This window comes from Struthio camelus, chromosome 12, assembly GCF_040807025.1.
Source record: "Struthio camelus isolate bStrCam1 chromosome 12, bStrCam1.hap1, whole genome shotgun sequence".
NCBI lineage: Eukaryota > Metazoa > Chordata > Aves > Struthioniformes > Struthionidae > Struthio > Struthio camelus.
Window position 1 is genome coordinate 18,525,658 of NC_090953.1, and position 18,785 is coordinate 18,544,442.

An 18,785-nucleotide genomic window follows, 5' to 3' on the forward strand; every position below is an offset into this window, starting at 1 on the left:
TTTCAGAAGTGCTTTTTTTCCTTAAATATTTAGCATTGTTAGCAGTCAAAAGGGAGGATACTGTGCTTGGGAAAGACGGGAGAATTGAAGGGAGAAGCTTCTGTTTCTTTGGTTCCTCACAGTTTTAATCCTAAAAATCTTCACAAAAATATTTACGTTTGTAGACTGTATCTATTAGGTCCTTAACATGGTGTAGATCTGTTGTGTTAATTCCTGAGACTGCCTTGCTGCCTTGGCAGATGTTTCCTAAAGCCTAATTTTTTTTAAAAAATACTTCGGAAACATACTTTTTGTGTATTGTATTCTGCATTTTTCAGTGTTGTAACCAGAAATTTAAAAACTAGTAAGAACTGTTTTTAAAATTATGTACTGCTGCAGATATACTGTTTGTAGTATCGGGGGGCTGCATCAATATCTTCAGATAGCGGCATACAGTTAGTGTTATTTGCGTCTTTTCATATTACTGACTTCCAGATTAAATGGCAAATCCTTCAACCTAGTTGCACATTTAATAGAAAAGATAACGCAACTCACGTTGAAAATCCCAAGAAGTTTTTTATGTTCGTGCTTGCTTACATACCTACTTATGCTACACCGTTTTCAGGGCATGGCTTCACAGTTAGGTTAAACTGCTGCGAGTCGGCCCTGTTGTCCGAAGGAGGTCTGTCTTCCGTCTTGCTTCCTCGGTGTCTGCGCGATGCTACAGCGAGTCTGTTCAGGGAGTAAAGCTTGACTGAAGCTCAGTGCTGCAGGAGGGAGGAGAGGGGGCAGTTTGGCGCTCGGAGGTGGCTCCCAGCGGGGTCAGGCCTGAAGCGGGAAGGAAGAGGCAGTCCCGCAGGTGCTGGGGCAGCGGGTGACACCGAGTGCTGGTGACCCTCCAGAAGTGCAGCGGCTTTGAACTGTGTTGGTGGCTGTTATCAGCTGGCAGCCGTACCAGGTTAACTCAGAGAATTAAGATGACTTCTGTGGCAAGTCTAAATACTAACTCTCGAGCATCAGGTTATTTTTAACTGTGGCGGTACGAAACTTGGGAGTTACTAGAAGTTATCATAGTTTGCTGTGGTTAACAATCTGTTAATGTTTTGGTGTGTGCTTTGGAATGATGGTGAGATACTTGACTGGAAGCATCTTAACGATTTGTATTACTGAATTACAAGATAAGTTTAGAAAGATGTGTGAGAAATGTTAGTCTGAAAAAAAAAAACTCAATATTAGCTTTATTGGGTCTCTTGATTCTGTTATCTATCATTTAGTTTAGCTGCAACTAATAAACTAGATAGGCTGAAGCTCTAGGTGAAAGGGTATCTTAAAGGGCACCTAAGACTTTCTGAAACAAACTTTGGAGTTAAATCCATAGCCCAGTGACCTTACACAGTTGCAGAAACTGATGTAAATAGTTGCTACTTACCATATGCCTAAGTACTCTGGCATTTTTTAACCATCCTGTTGTGTTGTATAAAACAATAGTGTCTCTGATAATACTGTACAGTGAATAAGTAAACTTGACAAGTAATATTAAGGATGGAAGGCTTATTTTAAGGTCCCGCACCATATTATAAAGAGCTTCTAATGTGCTACTTCAGAGTGAATGGGCTTTCTTCCTCTCTGCTTTACGATTGAGTGGAAGTTGAGGATTTTTAAGATGTTCTTTATGTTTGTCATTGTTTTTACTCCCTCCCTTCCCGTGTGAATAAAGAATGTTTAATGTCACCTAGAACAAAGAAGTAGAAATAAATACTGTTAGTGGCATAGTAGCAGAAAGTAAACAGACAGCGGCCGCCTTTGTAGCAAAAGGGCTGTGTCAGGCAGGGTGAAGTAAACTGTATGCAACGAGCTGCAAATGCAGATATCTGTTCTGTGAGCCGTGTGATTGGGTTGATGTGCTAGATACGATGGTGTCTGACAGGAGAGAGGCACGTGAATCAAACGGTGAGCCGCAATCATTTGACTCTTGTTACAGTCCTGGTTAGAACGATGGTGATGAGTAAACGCGTGTATCTTTAATCTTGTGAGGTAGGTAGGCTGATGAGGGATCTGCTTTTTCTTTTCCATTCCAGGAAAAATTTGGAGCAAAGTTAATGACCGGCTTGCTCTGCTCTGAATAAATGGCTTGGAATGTTTGTAGCTGGCAGCAACAGCCTCTCTCTGTGCTTGTAGAAAGTACTAGCTTTAAGTGGAACCCGAAGCTTAGTCTGAAACCAGGTTTTGCTTGCTGTACCCTTTTCACTTCCAGAACAAGACCTTTCCAGTTATTCAGTAACTTCATTTTATGTATTCAAAAATTATTTTTAGAGGAAAAGGTTTTTAAACAGCAGAAAACTCTGTCAGAAAACCACTTGGTTGTTATTTTACGCTTTGATTTGCATGTTAGTTCTTGTTTCATGGATATGCTTACAATCCAGGTGTTAGTATAGAGCTGACCAAAACGTAACACCTATAATCTGCCTGTACTGTGCTAGCCCTTCAGGCAGCGTAATTATGTTGCTCCCAGGTGATAAGCCAAGGCACCTTCCAGGTTACCGGGCTGCTTGGCAGCACTGGCCTTTGGGGTCACTCCGCACGCTGCCGTGATGCCGGGGCTGCTGCAGCACAGCTCCGATGTGCTGGCCTCTCACCTGCTGACTAACTTGCAGAAAGCTTTGATGCAGCTGTTTTAAAAATGCTTTTGCTGACAGCTAGGCACTGAGGCTACTGGCTGTGTACAGAGTTGGCTCTCGTTCCCTGCCTTTAGCCCCCCATTTTCTGTAACAAGCCTTCTCCCCTGCTGACTGCACACATAGTTGTTACCCAGGCCAGTTGCTGACCGTCTCTTCGTGTTAACTTCCACTTGAAAAAAAGCCGTGTGTGTGCGTGCGCGCGCGCGTTACTTGATCTGTGGGGTTCGCTCAGAGCTGCTGCAAACAAGTGGTCACGAAAAGCAGAGGTGGTGGCTTTAAAGAGCGGGTGGGTGAGGGGAGTGTGTGTGTCTGTGTGTGACCGGGCAAAAGGGGGAGGGAAAGGATTAAAAAACAATGGTCCTTTGTTCCTGGTGACCAGTGCAGTGGAAAACAGCTTTCTGAAATGTAGTATATACTACCTAGAAGTTTGAAGTCTTATGTCTTCTGAGATTGGTAAAAAAGAAGAGGAAGAGGCTGATAAGTAAATGTTGTCTTTGGACTATGTTATGCTTAAGAAACGTTATGGTAACTGAAATGCCAGAATGCCAGTACAGTTTTTCAGTATTAGAAGTAGGAAGCGAGCATGAATAGGAAGTGATTTGATTTTTATTTAATCTCTTTACCAGTTTTTTATTTAATTATCTTAATAGCTTTTACATCAGGCAGTGCCTGACTTGCAAAGATCTTAGAAGAGGAAAAATAAATCCATAAATAAACTTTAATTCCAGTCGTGTGACTAGAATGTTACAAGGATAAACTGGTTTTTGCTTTCCCAAGGCCCTTGTAGGGGATCTATACTTTTACTGAAAATAAGTGCTGGATATTTGCATAAAGTGTAACAGCTTATTTGGATTAGACTTCCAATAGAAACATAGCAGCCTGTTATCTATAAAGAGCTGATTTTGCCCATACAGAATTTAACCTTTGACTCCAGGGAATGTATGTATTTTGAATGTCATCCTTTGGCTTGTGTCCTGGCTCAGTCAGGTTTGAGTTCAGCGGATGTGGTTCAAAAACTAACTGTCTTTCTGTGTTCGGTTTGTTTTTTTTTCCCCCTGCTGAAAAGTGGAAAACAAAGATGTAAGAGTCTCTTGATGCCTTATACATAGGTCACATATCAAGTTTTTTATAATTTTAAGACTTGAACTTCTTTGGGAAGCGTGGCTGTATAGCATCACTGTCTGCCCCTGTGAATCGTCTTGTTTAAAGAGAGAGGGAGTGACTGCAGGTATCCCCTTGTTTGCTGCGTTTCCAGTAGCAGCAAGATATGAATACATGCTGTGCCTCTCATCTCTTGGAAATAGTAGTACATCTCCAGGAATGAGCAGCTGGGGGATTTAAAATTGTCTGTGCTATCTGGCTAAATAATATACAGTGACGGTGCACTAACATGCAAGTTTTATCTTGTGAAAGAAAATCATATGTATTTTCCTGCTATCGCAGGCGCAGTAAAGAGAGCAGAGCATGCAATGAATATATAGCAGAAAATTAACTTGAACAATGTAATTTCACACGTTTTTAAGGACTATCCTTTTAAAAAAAAAAAAAAAAAAAACCTCGTTGTAATGGGTAGTAGGGAACAGTGTGTTCCTAGTATGTATTCAAATAGTTTCTTTATCTCTGTAGTCGCATTTTAACTTCCACAGAGGGAAAAATATTTTACAGAACTCCGGTCAATATTTGGTAAAATCCAGATCACTGTAAATGCCATGTTGTAGCAAAAAAGATAACAATACATGTATTGACAATGTTACGGTATCTTTTAGAGGCTTAAACTTCACAGGAATGACTCTTGAAGGTGAACCTACAAGAACTTGGGGAAGAAATGGAACTAAATTGATGCACTGACAGAAGCAATTAAATTTTAGACATTGTCATTGCACTTAATTTTCTTCTTTCTAAATTCTTAGAGCATGCATGACTATGAAGATATGAATACTAAATCAGTGGAGCTTGAAAAGCACTCTGTTTATAGGAAGTTTTCTTTTCCTGTTCAATTCTGGTTCTGGTCTTACTCTATTAAAGAAAAAAGACCATCTCAATAACACAGCCATCTTTGATGGAAATACTGTTTCTTTCTCATATCTTTTCTTCTTTTCTTCCTGAACAGCTCTTCCTCCCCCCCCCCCCACTCTTGCTCTTTTTTTTCTCTCCTTACCTATTTGGTCTTCCAGATTTTTCCAAAGAATGCTCTAGATGAAATAGTCTCTCTGTAGTAGATAATTTAGACGTACGCTCAATCCAAACAGAATTTCTAAAGTGACACAACAATTAATAGATCATAAATGTTTTGGTATAAATTGTCTGCAGTACTATATATTTTTAGAACAGCTTTATGTCTTTTTTTCCAGCGTAGGATCCTACGCACTGCAGAAAGTCTCTGTAGGAGCACTCACATGTTCAGTCTAAAGGCACTCAATTCTAATGCGCTCAACTCTAATGCTATAATTTCATTCCTTCTTTTGTAAGAGGCGTATATAGTTCAGTGCCGGAGACATCTGCTTTGCTTCTCTGGTGTTAGCCCGCTGCCCTTACTAACAACTTGTTTGGTGTGGTTGATCTCGCTTTCCCAATAACTTCTCCTTCTACTTGCTCTGCAGCTTTTATCTCCCACAGCAGTTTTAGGCCTTTAACTTCTCTCCATTCCCATATGTTCCAAGCTATAGTTGTGTAGTGTAGTGTTATATTTCCGCTCCCTGCTAATGTGTTGTAGGTAGTGCAGTTTACAGAATGTAGTTTCATAATTCTTAAGATGAATGGAAAGAGATTCTATTAGTACAAATATTGTATTACAAGCTGGATAGGGAGACCAGATGCAGATGGGTTAAGTCTTCACTTTTTTTAATCCATTGTTAATAGTAAGGTGACTCTTACTGGCTAAAGAATCATTTTAAAATGCAGGCTATCTTTGCCCCCTTTAATTACAAAGGGATACTTATAATGAGTAAATACTGAACTGCAGGATGGAGAACAGAGCAAGGATTATTGAATAGCATAGCTCCCTGTTTGGTCTGGGCTGCTTTTCTGCAGAGCAATTGTGTGTGTTATGGCCAGGACATAATTCTGTGAATTCATTTATAGTGATTTTTCACTTCTCCTTTTGTAATTCTCTGCTTCAATCCATAGTGTTACTGCTTGCTGTTAGTGGTAATCAACTGTCATAAGTGATTGTTTGATGTCTGACTGCAATAATTGGTAGGCCTCTGCCCCCAAATAAGTTACCTTCTGAATGCGTGTGAAACGGTGTAATTAGTTTAAATGTTTTTTGTGTTGTTTTTTAATTTGAATGTTAACCTAGGTGTCTTGCCTCTTATTTTAAGAATAAATTGTAGCTTATTTTGACATTTTTGCACTGTTTCTATCTCCACATCTTCTAAATCTGTAAACAAATTAGGGTGATTTTTGTCTTTTTTTGAGGGGAGTGACTTGTTTTCTTCTCAAGTGAAGTGTATGTTTGCTTTCGCTTAAAAGAATTTCATCCCTGGTGTCAGTGATACGGAACGAGGCTCTGGGAGATTTCATTTGCAGAGGCATGGTTTTAAAGTAGCAACACCTCCTGTGCTGTAATGCTCAGGTAAGAAAGTGGTATGCTGGCCTGGATGCCTAGGTTACCCTCAAATGTGATCCATTTTAGTCATATGTTACTGTGCTCTAGCCGTGCTCCCAAGACACGCGCTGTGAGGAGCGCTGGGTCGCTCTTTGTGCTGGGATGCTGACTAAAAAGTCAAATTCAAATGCAGTAGAACAGCGTCTTTGGGATATCTTCATAGATACATGCTCTACGTAAGCAATGTTTGACCGGCTCTGGCCTGATGTGTTTTCTGTAAAATGTGCAGGTTTACTACTCCAAGCTTACAAGAAATAGCAAAGATGATATAATAGCTTGTTGGCCCTGAAAGGGAGGGGTGGCGAGCTGGCCTTCCTCCCTGACTCCCCCCCTTGTGCTGGTTGACCTCTTCGTGTTCTAGTTCATGTCACTGCAGTCATTAAAAAAAATTTTTGTTATGCCCCTCTTTGATTATTTTCCTGTCGGTTTACTAAGCTGAACCAGCTGACTGCAGGGGGTCAGGCAAACTGTGGAGCAAGCGCGGGGAGGGGGAGATGAATAGCGTGCTCGGAAGCGTGGCCCCTCGCCACGCGCTGCCTCTCCACCGCTACCTCTGAGCGTATCTGAGCGAGGGCTTGGCTGAGCTGTTAGCCTAGGCACCAGAGGTTTTTGGCTCTTAATTTGTGTTATAGCTTAGGCGCTTGGTCAGCCCCTTGATGAAAGGGATGGGCTCACCCCTTCCCTTCATCTAGCGCTGGTGATTATTAAACCATCAGGGAGCTAAAATTATCTTGCTAAAGCAGTAGAAGACTACCCGCTTCTCTGGGATTTTTTTTTGGTAGGAATTTTGTGTCAATGGAAGGATGTGTGGCATAAACTCCATATTTGAAGCGGAGTGGGTCTTTATATATGCATCCTAATTTTAACCTAATCTATTGCAAGATGACAGTATTATAGATGTTGATATAAATTACCAGTGTGTGAAATTAGTGGTTCTAGATTTGCCCCCCACACACGCACACACAGTTTTGGTATTTGGGCTTTTGTGGAATGTAACGCTCAATTCAAATGAGGGCACAATATTTCACATTGGTTCGGAGTAGAAAAATTGTATGTTTTTTGCTCTTTTTTTAAACAAAGAAAGTCATATTTATTCTAAAGGAAATGAGGCTGATCAGAAAGATTCCTATGGTCCAAATTTTTTAATGCTAGTGGGATTAAATCTAGTTTCTGCAACAACTGAATTAAAATGTATAAAGCTATTTTTTTTGTTCTTTCCAGATTAACTATTTTAAAATACACTTAAAAGCATTTCTTAAAGAAGCTTGAAATCACTTCAGAACTAGGATTCTATTTGGTGAGAAATAATAATGAAACAAGGTTTGCTTACTGTATAAAGTAGCATTGTTGTGAAAGTTGGAAAAGATACTTGCTGTATCGCAGGCTAGAACTTTGTAAAATTCACCTTGTAGTTTATATGTTTTCACTTACGTGCTTTTGCTTTTATGGGAGATAAACAGGCATCCAATCTATCTTGTTTATGTAGCAAAATTAAAACTTTTTCCCTGCTAAATTAGTCCGCAATTTAGCAGAAAATGAGATATGGCAAAGATAGCAGAAGTATCAAATGGTCTTAAAAATTTTGTAATAAAGACTCCGGTGCTGTAAATATGTGTAAACAGTCAATGCAACTTTCTTAGCTGACTGTAAAAAAATGTGTAGTTTGGGTATGGGAGGGAAAAGAACCCCTCTTCCAAGGAAGAGGGACTAGACTATATATATAATCATGTGAGTGACTGGGTTTTTGTATTGTTATTTCCATTTTTATATTGTCTTTTGAGATTTTGTAATTTTAAAGTAACACCTTTTCCTGTACCCAAACTGGGTTATCACTCAATGTCCAATTCTGTACATGATGATAATAGAGAAGCTTTTTTCTTTTTCCTCAAGCATTTCCTTTCTTAAGTTACTTCATCCTAATAAAGGGAGAAAGCATCGTGCGTGTCGCCGTTCTCTGCTTTAGGACCGCTGCTCTGTGGAAATCTCGTGATTTTCTGCGGAGAACTATGCAAAATCGTGCTTCAGAAGCCCTGAGTGTTTCTTCCACAGACCCTGTCCATGATGGACTCTCCTGTGGCGTTAACTCATCAAATGGATCTGTCTGGTGCAGAGAAGTTGAATTTTTGAGGCTCCTTTATATATATATAGGAAGACGTTCCTTCTGTTTGCTTCTACGGTTGCTGAGTTTATCTTCTAGTTTGCTCACTGTGACACCTCTGTTAATATTTTTGTAATTTGAGCCTTTTTAGAACGATAGACTATTTTACTGTGAATCTGAACTCTTTCTAGTAAAAGGCTGGCTATTTTTTCAGGTTTGTGAAGGTGATTCAGTTGCCTTTTTCCCCCTAAGCATCTGGTTCTTGCTAATATGTACTGTGATAGCTTTTGGGGCAGCAGTTGAATGAAGTGTAGCTGTAACCTAGGATAAACAGGTCACTGGCCAAAACTATACAGGCATTTCAGCTGTTAACCCAGAGCTTACCCAATTTCTTTTCCAGCTGGTTGGGTAAACAACTCAAATGTCATTCATGCTTTTTCATTTAAAAATGTGCTGAGTAACCTAAAAAGACATCTGCCCACTGAGCACGGATGGGATATACTTGCCAAGTGGAAGGTTTGACAGGGCAGTATGTCGGAAGAGTTATGTACAGGCTGTATTTTTAGGCTTTGTTTTCAGAGTTCCTCTTCTCCCGAAATACTCTACGTGCTTGTCATTTCTTGACCATTGCTTAGCTAGCAATCAAGCAGTATGCTTTATGAAATGATAATTACCTAGGGGGAAGGTGAGCAGCTTCTCCTGTGTCTTGTCTCTCTCAAGCACGTAGCCTCTCTACTTGCCTCACTTATCAAGTAGTTGTTCCTTGTTTCAATGTTTTGTTGAAGCCATGGCATCAACTATCGCTTTATGGATGTGTCTTTGTGTAGATGAGTGTTTGGTCCTTCATTTCATGTCTTATCTATGTAAAATTAGACCAACACATGTGAATGAAACTTTCTTTTGTTTGTGCACTTATAAAAGGCATCTGATTGCTATAGAAAGTGACTTCCCTGATATGTCTCTGTACTAGGTACTTAGATGCAGCCCTTCATAGGGTGAGAACTAGGCTTCTCCTGTCAGTTGTGTTACAGGTGGCACTAATACTACTGTTGTCTAGAGAAGGGTGCTGAGGGACCACCAGCAACTGAAGTGTAACGATAGTATCCTAAAAATGAGCTGACTTTCGGTTGCCCTTATGCCTGCTTAGGGAAAACTGGTGGCATTACTTATCAATGCCACTAAGCATAGGTTTTCCTCATCAGAAATTCTTGATGGGTGAAAACTACCTGTATTCCTAGGGTTTTATTTGTAGCTTTTTTAATCCCTCTGTAATTTTGATTCTTTTTGGTGAGTGTTTACAGCGTGTGCTAGCTTTCTTCTTTCACTTTCCAATTTCTCAAACGCTTCTACAAAGACATCTGAAATTCACTTAGTTATGAGCATTACTTTTGGTCATGTTTGATACTGCTTTCTTGGATTGGTAAAAGTGGCTTATGCTAAATGTGCTTCAGTGTTATCACACTCTTTTTAACCTTTGCTGGAATAGACTGATTTTTGCAAACATTACTTAAAAAGCAAAATCTAAATGGAACCAAATGCTAAGTGAGACCACTAGAAAGCAAAAACACTGTGATTCAGTGATCTGCACTGGCCTACCAGACTAGACTTGGTTTGTTTAGGCTGGCTTCCAAGTGCCAGCTTCACATACTACAGTTTTATGTGTTTGCTTATCACTTGCTTACATGAGAAACTCGAATTTCATCTTGGAAAAAGTGCGTACGCAATTCTGGTAACAGTAGAAAAAAAAAATCTTGGGAACATGATTGTATCTTATTGTATAAATATAACTGCTATATCCTATAAATAAAGAAAACGTAAGTAAATTTAAAATACTACTTTTTAAAATTATTTTTAAGCAATCCTAATGTTTAGGTCGAGTGATATGGATGCAGCAATGTGTCCTGTGTAGGTAGGTGGGACTGCAGATTGTTTAAAACAATGATATTAAGCTCTCCTATGCCTTGTATTTTGTAATAGCCTTCACTCTAGTTTGGAGGAAGTTTAAACCCTGCAACTGTATTACTGGCAGAACTCAGAGAATCAACTGATAAACAAGATATAAAGACTTGAGTTTAATAAATTTGGAGGCGAAAAAATTTAACTTCTTTCAAGCGTTCTAAGCGTTTGGAAAATCACGGCCTGCAAGAAACTTGGTACTTGTGCATAATGCGTCCCATTGGTCTCAAAGTTTGAACCTGTAAGTGGATGCATCAGTAATCTGCATTATTGATATGGTAATGTGTGTGTTAATTATTTTGAGACTAATATGACTTGAGAACGGTGGATCTTAAATTGACAGGGCACTGTCAACATACATAAAAGTTGTAGTACATTTGAGAAAGAAGTGGTTCTACAGCTCCTTAGAAGTGATTTGAAGAGTGCAATTGGTGGTCAACAAAAACAGTATGTCAATTAAAGCTTGAAAGATTGTATAGAGTAGTTTTGCTGCATCAGCTTTTCTTAGAACTACATTGCTGATCTGTCCAAGATCCAGAAAAGAACTGGGTACTCTTACGAAAATGACTTTGTGGGTCCTTGGTTACAGATGACAATGATCACAGGTACATAGTTTGAGTTGCTGTTGGTGAAGAACATCCAAGGGCAAGACCGTGGTACAAACCAAAATGGAGTGAAGTTCTGCTCTTGGAAGAATTTGAGTTTAACCATGAGGTGAAATGAGATTGTTTAGATGTGCGTGCTCCCCACTTCATTTAAAAAAAAAAAAAAAAGACAGGTTTGAGTTGGGCAGGATTGTGGAGGCATAATGGAGCTTCCTTGTGCTGTGTTGAGTACTTGAAGGGGGCTAATTGGCGCTAGTATGCAACAATGCGTGAACACGCTTTATAGTCAGAGGAAAAAAGAAACACAGCTAAGTTGCTCTTAAATTGAATTTGGTCTGTGTTGTAAATTAAAGCCTTAATTTGCTTTAAAATATTGGACTTAATGAGAAAAGGGAATAGAAGGGAAAAAAAAGACTTACATTTCTGTATTATTTTCTTTGTCTAAACTTTTGTTGCTTGCTTAGAAAATGTTACATTCAGAATGCAAACGTTAAGTGCAACTGCTTTCTGTAGCATAATGGAGTAAAGGGGGAATGAGGTGAAGATTGTATAAACCTGAGTCTGTTTTCAGTTTGCAAATTGGAGTGTCGGGTTGTAACAGACTTGTGCAGTTTTCAAGTTGGAGTTGAATCAGAATACCTTTCAGCAGTGGAGAACAGTGCTCTCGTTTAAGGCCTTTGGATTTGCAGACAACTGAAGTCTTAATTTTTAAATATGGTTCTTGATAGTTAGAAGATACAGTTCTGGTGGAAGCACAAGGCACGTTTTAAACAACCCTGCTCACTTCTGCCCTCATATTTTTTCTGGCCTAGCTGGGAATGTGCATTCCAAAGGGGTGATGAATGGACAGGACACAGTTCTGGTCAAGAATGTAACCCTGCGTCTTTGATACACTTTCCATCTTAATGCACAAATGCACAACTTGTGGGAAGAGAAGTTATGATGATACATGGTTAAAGCTGCTGAGGAGACACTGTAGGGGAGAAGTTTGTTCCACTTAAATGTGTTTTCAGCTGTTTTTTATTTGCTGATGTAAATACAAAGGTAGCTTTGTGACCAATTTTAAGATTAACCTGTGGTTTCTGGGTTTTTTTTTTTTTTTTGAAAATGTGAGGCTAAAATACCTTAAAGCAAGCTAAATGATGGAACTGTTCTTTTTAGTTATATCTTTCTTCTTTGTTACCATCTGAAGTGCTGAACTGGGGAGAAGGAGAATGAGGCTTAAGCTGCAGAAAGGCCTTAAAGCTATCCAATCTGAAAGACTGTTGGCGATTTTTGGTAGAGGCTTTCTAAACTTGCGTATTGGCATTTTTATTTCAACACCAGTGTGTTCAGCTAGAATAGTCAGAATAATTGAAAGTGTCAGCTAGCTCTCAGTGTGAAGACAGTGTTTTATTAATTTTTGAAAAGTCTGTTTTGCTTTGTATACGTAAAGGCAACACGCAGTTGGGAAGTTCTGATCTGGTCAACAGTGTGGATGCTCTTGAGCTAATTTTAGTTGATTCCTTTCTCCCTTCCCCCACTTTGATCTGGAAATAAGGAAGAAAATGTCCTAGCTGTTGTATGTCTTTGGGGTGGGATGGGGAAAGGTATGAAAGTTACGCAAATCTGAATTCCTTGGTGGTCTGGATTACAGTTAGTGTTAAGGCTCTTGTACAACAATTATTCTGTCGCTTTGCTTTAGTAAATGTATGCATTGTCTCTCCTTTCCTAGCCTTGGAAGGGAAGGAAACTGGGGGTTGTCTCCTGACTCAATGAATAAGACATGGCTGGGGTCATAGTTTTTCAGCCTGGGATTCATGGGAGTTTGTAGTTGTTGGACCTGGAGTAGGGGAATGCGGTCTACAAAGGGTGGGGAGAGAGGCCCTCCCCCCCCCCCCCCGGGAGAAAATGGAAATCGCTGCTGACAAAAGGCTGCTTAAGTTTTAGTGATCACTTTTTTAAAATATCTTTCTTATTTTATTAGAGATCTGCAAATTGGAAACAGTTGTGAACTACTGGTTCAGTGCAAGGCCACAGTGGGATTGTTGCCATTAGGACGTCAGAGAGGAGGGTTGTAATCGGGGCAGCTGTTTGTGCTGGGCCGGGTCTTGGGTGTTCATGGCTTCTTGTCCGGTCCGAACACCCCAGTGGAATCAGTTGCATTGCTGCTATTCACTCCTACCACAACTTCTCATCTTCTTAGAAAGACTTTTCTGGCTTGTTTTTGATTTTGTGAGTGCGTGTCCGTTGCTGCCTCATGTTGTTTTAAGGGAGGGGAGAAAAAAGTGGAAATGCTTTGCTGGTTCTTCAGGCTTGCTTGTTCTTTTGGAGCTACTGTTTTCTCTTGTGCTCGTTACTGGCTGTGACTCCTGAAGAGGAGGAAGCAGGTCATTTAGAAAAAGAAGGATAATAAATAGGAAGGTGGAAAAATATACATCTCTTCCGTATAATATTCTGGGAAATCTTATGCTGGTAACTGTGTGAATCTTCTTTTGGTTTATGAAAAGAAAATATATTTTTCAAATATCTAATAGTAGTATAGCCAGGGTAAAGCTTAAAAAACAGAAAAGAAAGGGAAAAAACCCTATAGCTGGCTGTGAATGAGAAATTGTACTGCATTTCCCACCACCCACAGGAGTATGTATGATGCCCCTTTCAAAGCGGGGGCAGGATTATGAGAATGATCAGCCGTGTGTGTTTGTTGCTGTACGAGTTCGGTGTCTATATTGATAGTCAATGAAAAATATAGGAGCCTTTTCTGGTGGGTTATTATTTTGTTGCCTTCTCTTCCTGCCTGCTCCCCCTGCTTTTCAAAGAAACACCACCAAAAAAAATCCTGATCAATTCCTTGATCCGGTTTGGAGCAGCTTTGCAAATAAAGGAGACAGCCTGCCCTGAGGAGGAAAGTAGCCATAAGCTTAGGCTGTTGCTACTCCTGAACCCGTTGTAATGGCACACCGCAGCCCAGAGGTGCTGCTTTAAGGATTATATGTATATTACGGCTCTGACAAGAAAGTTAGGTTTTAAGTTTACTGGCTGCTACCCCTCGTCTCTGCAACACTGTTGGGCACCTGTTCGGCTGGTTCATACAATTACTGAAATAACTCATCCTCTTTGTTTGCAGGCCCCCGTCAGCCCTCCTACCCGTTGTTCTGAAACTGAACTTCCACAGTCGTGTGTTTCCACTGTTAAGTAGTGGAGAGATCTTAATCGATCGGTGTTATGTAAAAACTAAGAAGGGTGCAAAGGACTGATTAAAAATTAAGCAGTAAGAACAAGCTGTTTGGGAGATGGGAGTTCATCTGTAGGTCTGCAGGCTGCTGAACTACTATAATGGCTTGACAGAGAAGAAAAGGAGGCTTACGTCTCCCCCTTCTTCAAGGTTTAGGTTTTGAAACTAGATAAATGAGTGCTCCGTTCCATGATGAAATAATACGAAACTAGACTTTGGGACAGGGATAGTCCTTTTAACTGAGAAAGTACAGTGTCTTCCATTTGCCATACCTGCCTGATAAGAAAGATTGGGAATGTTTTCCTTCCTGATGGCTCAGAAAGCCTGTCAAATGCATTAACGTTAATCACCAGTGTAGCAGTGTTACCTTGTTCTCTCAGCCAAATCGCATGGCAGCCTCTGCGTCTGACCCAACAAGCCATTCAAATGCTGCTCTAAGTCGTCATTCCTTCCCTCTCATTGACTTCTCTTTTAATTTGTTTTTTTTTTCCCCTTTTAACTCTAAAGCATCCCACTTTGAGGGGGAAGCTGTTGTGTTCTACATTTCACACTTTTTTTTTTTAACTGAGCTGTGTGTTACCTAACTCTCTCCTCCAAAGCCACCAACAACTTTCTAAGCAAACTACAGAAGTTACTCTTTTTCAACGAGCTGAAATATTTAACGCTATTCACTGTCCCCTCTTTCAACTCCTGCCTTTGCGCCCTTGGCTCATCGCTTTCCTCCTTTGGACGTGTAAACCGAGGTGAGCTGTTAGGGAGTGCTGTAGCAGCCACGTGACTCTTAAATTTGAATCTTCTTAACGAACAGTTAACCAAATTGTGGCAGAGGGGAAGTGCCCTCTGTGAGTGGCTGTGCAGGGTAAGGAAGGAGACTTAACCCCAAACTTCTTACTAGTTGTGGTAGATGAGACTCAGAGGAGATTTTGCACCTTTTAAAAATCTTATTAGACAAACTGATGTATCTTTTCATGGAGAGATTGAGGAAGAAGTTTAGCAAATCCTGGATTTTGCAACTACAGAAATAGTTAACTGCTTCTACCGGGCAAAAGGCACCATGTGTTTGTTGGAATACTTCCATTCCAGATCTTAATTTCTGAAGAACTTGATAAATTAAACTATAGAATGTTTTGTTTGGTTGTAGTGTTGGGGTTTTTTTTGTTTGTTTAATTTTGAGGAGAAGGCAGCCTACGTGTAGTTTTGTATTTTTGTTGTGAAGCTTGAAGCAGATCCCCAAGCTATAGTCCCTATATCGTTATATAGGTGTGGTTCTTATCTGTAACTGGAGCTATCATGCAAACCTTTTAAACATGTATTTGATCTGATTGATGCTAGAGAGTTTTAAATGAGATCTTAGAAAAGCAGCCCTGCTCTCTTAGTGGGATAGTGTTGCCTCTTTTTGAGGACTGCTTTCATTTGAAAAATTTTCATGGTATAACAATCAAAAATTGATTCAGTGCAGTGCTTTGCTAACTGGATTATGGTCTTCTGGATTAGAAACAAAGAGGGCTTCTGCTTAAAGGGAAATGCTAGAGTGCTTTGATTGCCACTCAGACACTCAGATGTCTATTTATTTTTTGGTGGTCATGTCATATACTTATGTGGGCTTTGGTCTTGTATTTGTAATTAAAAAGCAACTTTCAGGTACTTTAGCTTAATTTTTAAGTTTCTGATCACAAAACTGTGATTAAGTTTTCTGTGTTACTGATCCCCCCCCCCGCCCCAAGAAAAACAAACTAGAAGAATGCCAACTAATGCTCTTAACTGAGAGATAAAACAATAATGTCGAGCTGGGAATGAGATCAGTGAGGGAGGCTGCGCCTGTTGCTGGATGATTGGATTTTGTTTCAGGAATGTGCAAGAAATGTGACCATTATGTAGAATCATAGAATAATTCAGGTTCAAAGGGAGTGCTGGAGTTCAGTTAGTCCAACAATCAGTTCCAGTATTTGACCACCCTCATAGTAAAATTTTTTTTTATATCTACTTAGAATTTCCCATTCCAATTTGCATCTGTTGCCATAAAGCTGTGGCTACAGTTGTGCACGCTTACAGGCTTCACTTGTATGCTCCAATACAGTATATTTTGTTTTGAACTGAGGTAGCCATTTGTTTTTTATGTTCTTAACAGCCCTGGCTTACAACCCCCTACCCCTGGCAGCGTGACTGTTCATGGAGTTGTGAGATGAACTGACGAGGAACTGAAACGGTTAGAAATAGCCATATGTGGCCGCATTAACATCTGCCAGCGTAACGCTTAAGCAAGTGTGACTTGAGGGCCAGGGGTATTGGGATGGGGCGGGGGGTGGGAACAAGCAGGAGTAGGGCAGCGTGCACTTCTGAAGCAGTTACTTTGGCTAAAAGAAGTGCTTGTCAAGTTGTATCCTGAGATGTAAAGAAGTAAAATACCAGATTTAGTCTTTTGAAAATTTTGATTTTGAAGTGCTCATCTGAAAAATTGACTCTGAGCTAGAAGCTGATATTTATTTAAAGAGAAAATAAATGCTTTCAATTACAGATTTTAAAAATTATATTCTAATAATGCTGACACTTAGGTCGGCAGGATGGAGAAAAGACTTCTGGGGAGGGGGGGGGAACCCAAGTGCAAGCTGTCCATCTGTTCCTTCCTTTGGCATCCTTACTTCCTTTGAAGTATGTCTTACCATTTTGCTCTTTTTCTTTATACCCTTTCTCTTCTACTGTGTTTTTGGTTCCGTTTTGCTAGCATACTGGCTTGGAGTCATGATCTGCGAAATGCTGCCTGCCAGCACTTTGGAGTTTGTGATCCTACATGATTTCACTGCCAGCTGGAAAGCAAAGTGGAAAGAAGCAAAACAGACAAGGATCCCAAATTCTCAAGCACAGTTTTCCCACGCCTTAGAGCCCATGAAGCTTCTGAGTTTCACTTAGCTGCTGGCTGATCCTGTTACTAGGTGTCTATGTGGTACCCGGCTACTTCAGTGTCTGAAGGAACCTGACTTCAGAGCACCAAGATATATCTGCCTTTGAGTCTTGCATTTTTGGCTTGTTTCACTGCCTTATTATGGGGTTCTGAGCATCAGTCTTCTGCTGTTCAGGAATAATGGTATTTGCTCTGCCTTGTGCCATAAATTCTTCTATAAATACACAGATATAATTGGATCTATAATCCAGCCTTAAATTACTTCAGTATGCAAATTTCTCCCAATTTTCTGGATTTTGATTCTTGATTAGGAATTTCAACCCTCTCAATTGAAAAGAGGGTCCACTGTTTTTGTTGCCTGGGAGGTCAGAGAGCTGTCTGATGTGTGAGGCCTGGATTTGAGAGGCCGCTCTGAGAAAGCGAAGCGTGCTGAAACAGAACTTGGGTGTTGCGTGGGATGGGTAGAATACTGAGTATGCTTCTAGTTGGGGGAAAGTTGAGCTTATACCTAGAAGTCTGAGCAAAAATGTCTAGCACCAGAAATCATCAAGAAAACTAGCAGAATTTAAAAGTTTTTAGATATACAAAATATCTATGCGTAGAAAAAATATAGCAAGTTATCTTAGAAATGGGTGAAACAGGAAACAATGGAAATTGTGTTTAGTAATGTTGTATCCCATGGACTGGCATGTGATTGTGGAAGCATAGAATGAATTGAGCAGAACAGGGAAACAGGCCAGCTATTGTGATAAATTAAATTTTATCCTAGTACTTCCCGTCAAAGTTATGGTTCGTGATGGCTTCTTGCTGTTGTCCAAACAGTAGGTATATACTATTGTACTGAAGACTTTGTGCTGTTAGCTTGATCTAAATAACATTAACTTCATTTTGTTGACCTACGCTTCTTTGAGGGTTCTGTACCTTTCTTTCTAATTTGGATAGCACATTATCAGCTGAAGAACAGCTTTAATACTGGTGTCTTTTTTAATACCCAGATATAGCAACATTTCTCCTATAATTCATTCAATTGTTATTTTCTTTCTTATAATTTTTATTGTATAAGAAGCCAAATATATTTTTCTATGTGCCTTATCTTGTGGATGGATTTATCTAAGCATTATGTGAGGCCCCAGTTGGACTCCAGCCAAAGTATGCACAGCAGCTCTTAAACCCCTCACATCTAGTTGAGATACCAAGATCAATGTCAACAATCCCTAGTTTCAGTTTTAGAGCTGAGAGCATCAAATTAAGCTAAAAATTTCTGGATGAAGGTAAATATAAACTTGCGGCTAGCAGGATGTCTTTTATGTGCTAGTAACTTTCCAAGAGGTGGCCTGCTGATGAGGTGAGTGTGCGGGAGGAGTGGAGCTCCTCCTAGAGTTTGGTACCTGTGAAATAATAATAACCTTGTGAGATGCACTGCTTTACTCTTAGGTATTTCCTATGCCTGCTTGAAGGAATAAGGTTAATATTTCTGCTTCCAAAAGAGATGCTTCCATGGATTTACACTCGCATAGAATGTGAGACTAAAGAATGGCTTCTTAGCTTCAGTGTTGGTGAGAATTCTTCCTTCCTTCTACAGATCTCAGAAAAAAATGCCTTGGTGTTTCTCCTCCGTTTGAGTTGCTGTGTAAAAGGTATAATCAAGGAGCATCAGGTGGGCAAAGCTTGTCTCTGCAACAGTCCCTGAACTCCTTTGTGTAATTTCTCTTGAGGGTAACTGGAGTCTTTCTCAAAAATAGATTCATA

General features: G+C 39.9%; 1 protein-coding gene across 18 annotated transcripts in view; it reads left to right on the forward strand.

Annotated features, from left to right (window-relative positions):
• Positions 1–18,785, forward strand: part of TJP1 (tight junction protein 1) — a 174,383-nt gene that overhangs the window by 100,676 nt on the left and 54,922 nt on the right. For 10 of the 18 annotated variants that reach the window (XM_068957799.1, XM_068957800.1, XM_068957802.1 and 7 more), the window contains exon 3: positions 18,619–18,693. The exons of the other annotated variants lie outside the window; for them this stretch is intronic. In XM_068957799.1, the coding sequence (XP_068813900.1) occupies positions 18,619–18,693 (75 nt within the window). The remainder of the gene's footprint in view (positions 1–18,618; positions 18,694–18,785) is intronic. 18 annotated transcript variants of the gene reach the window in all.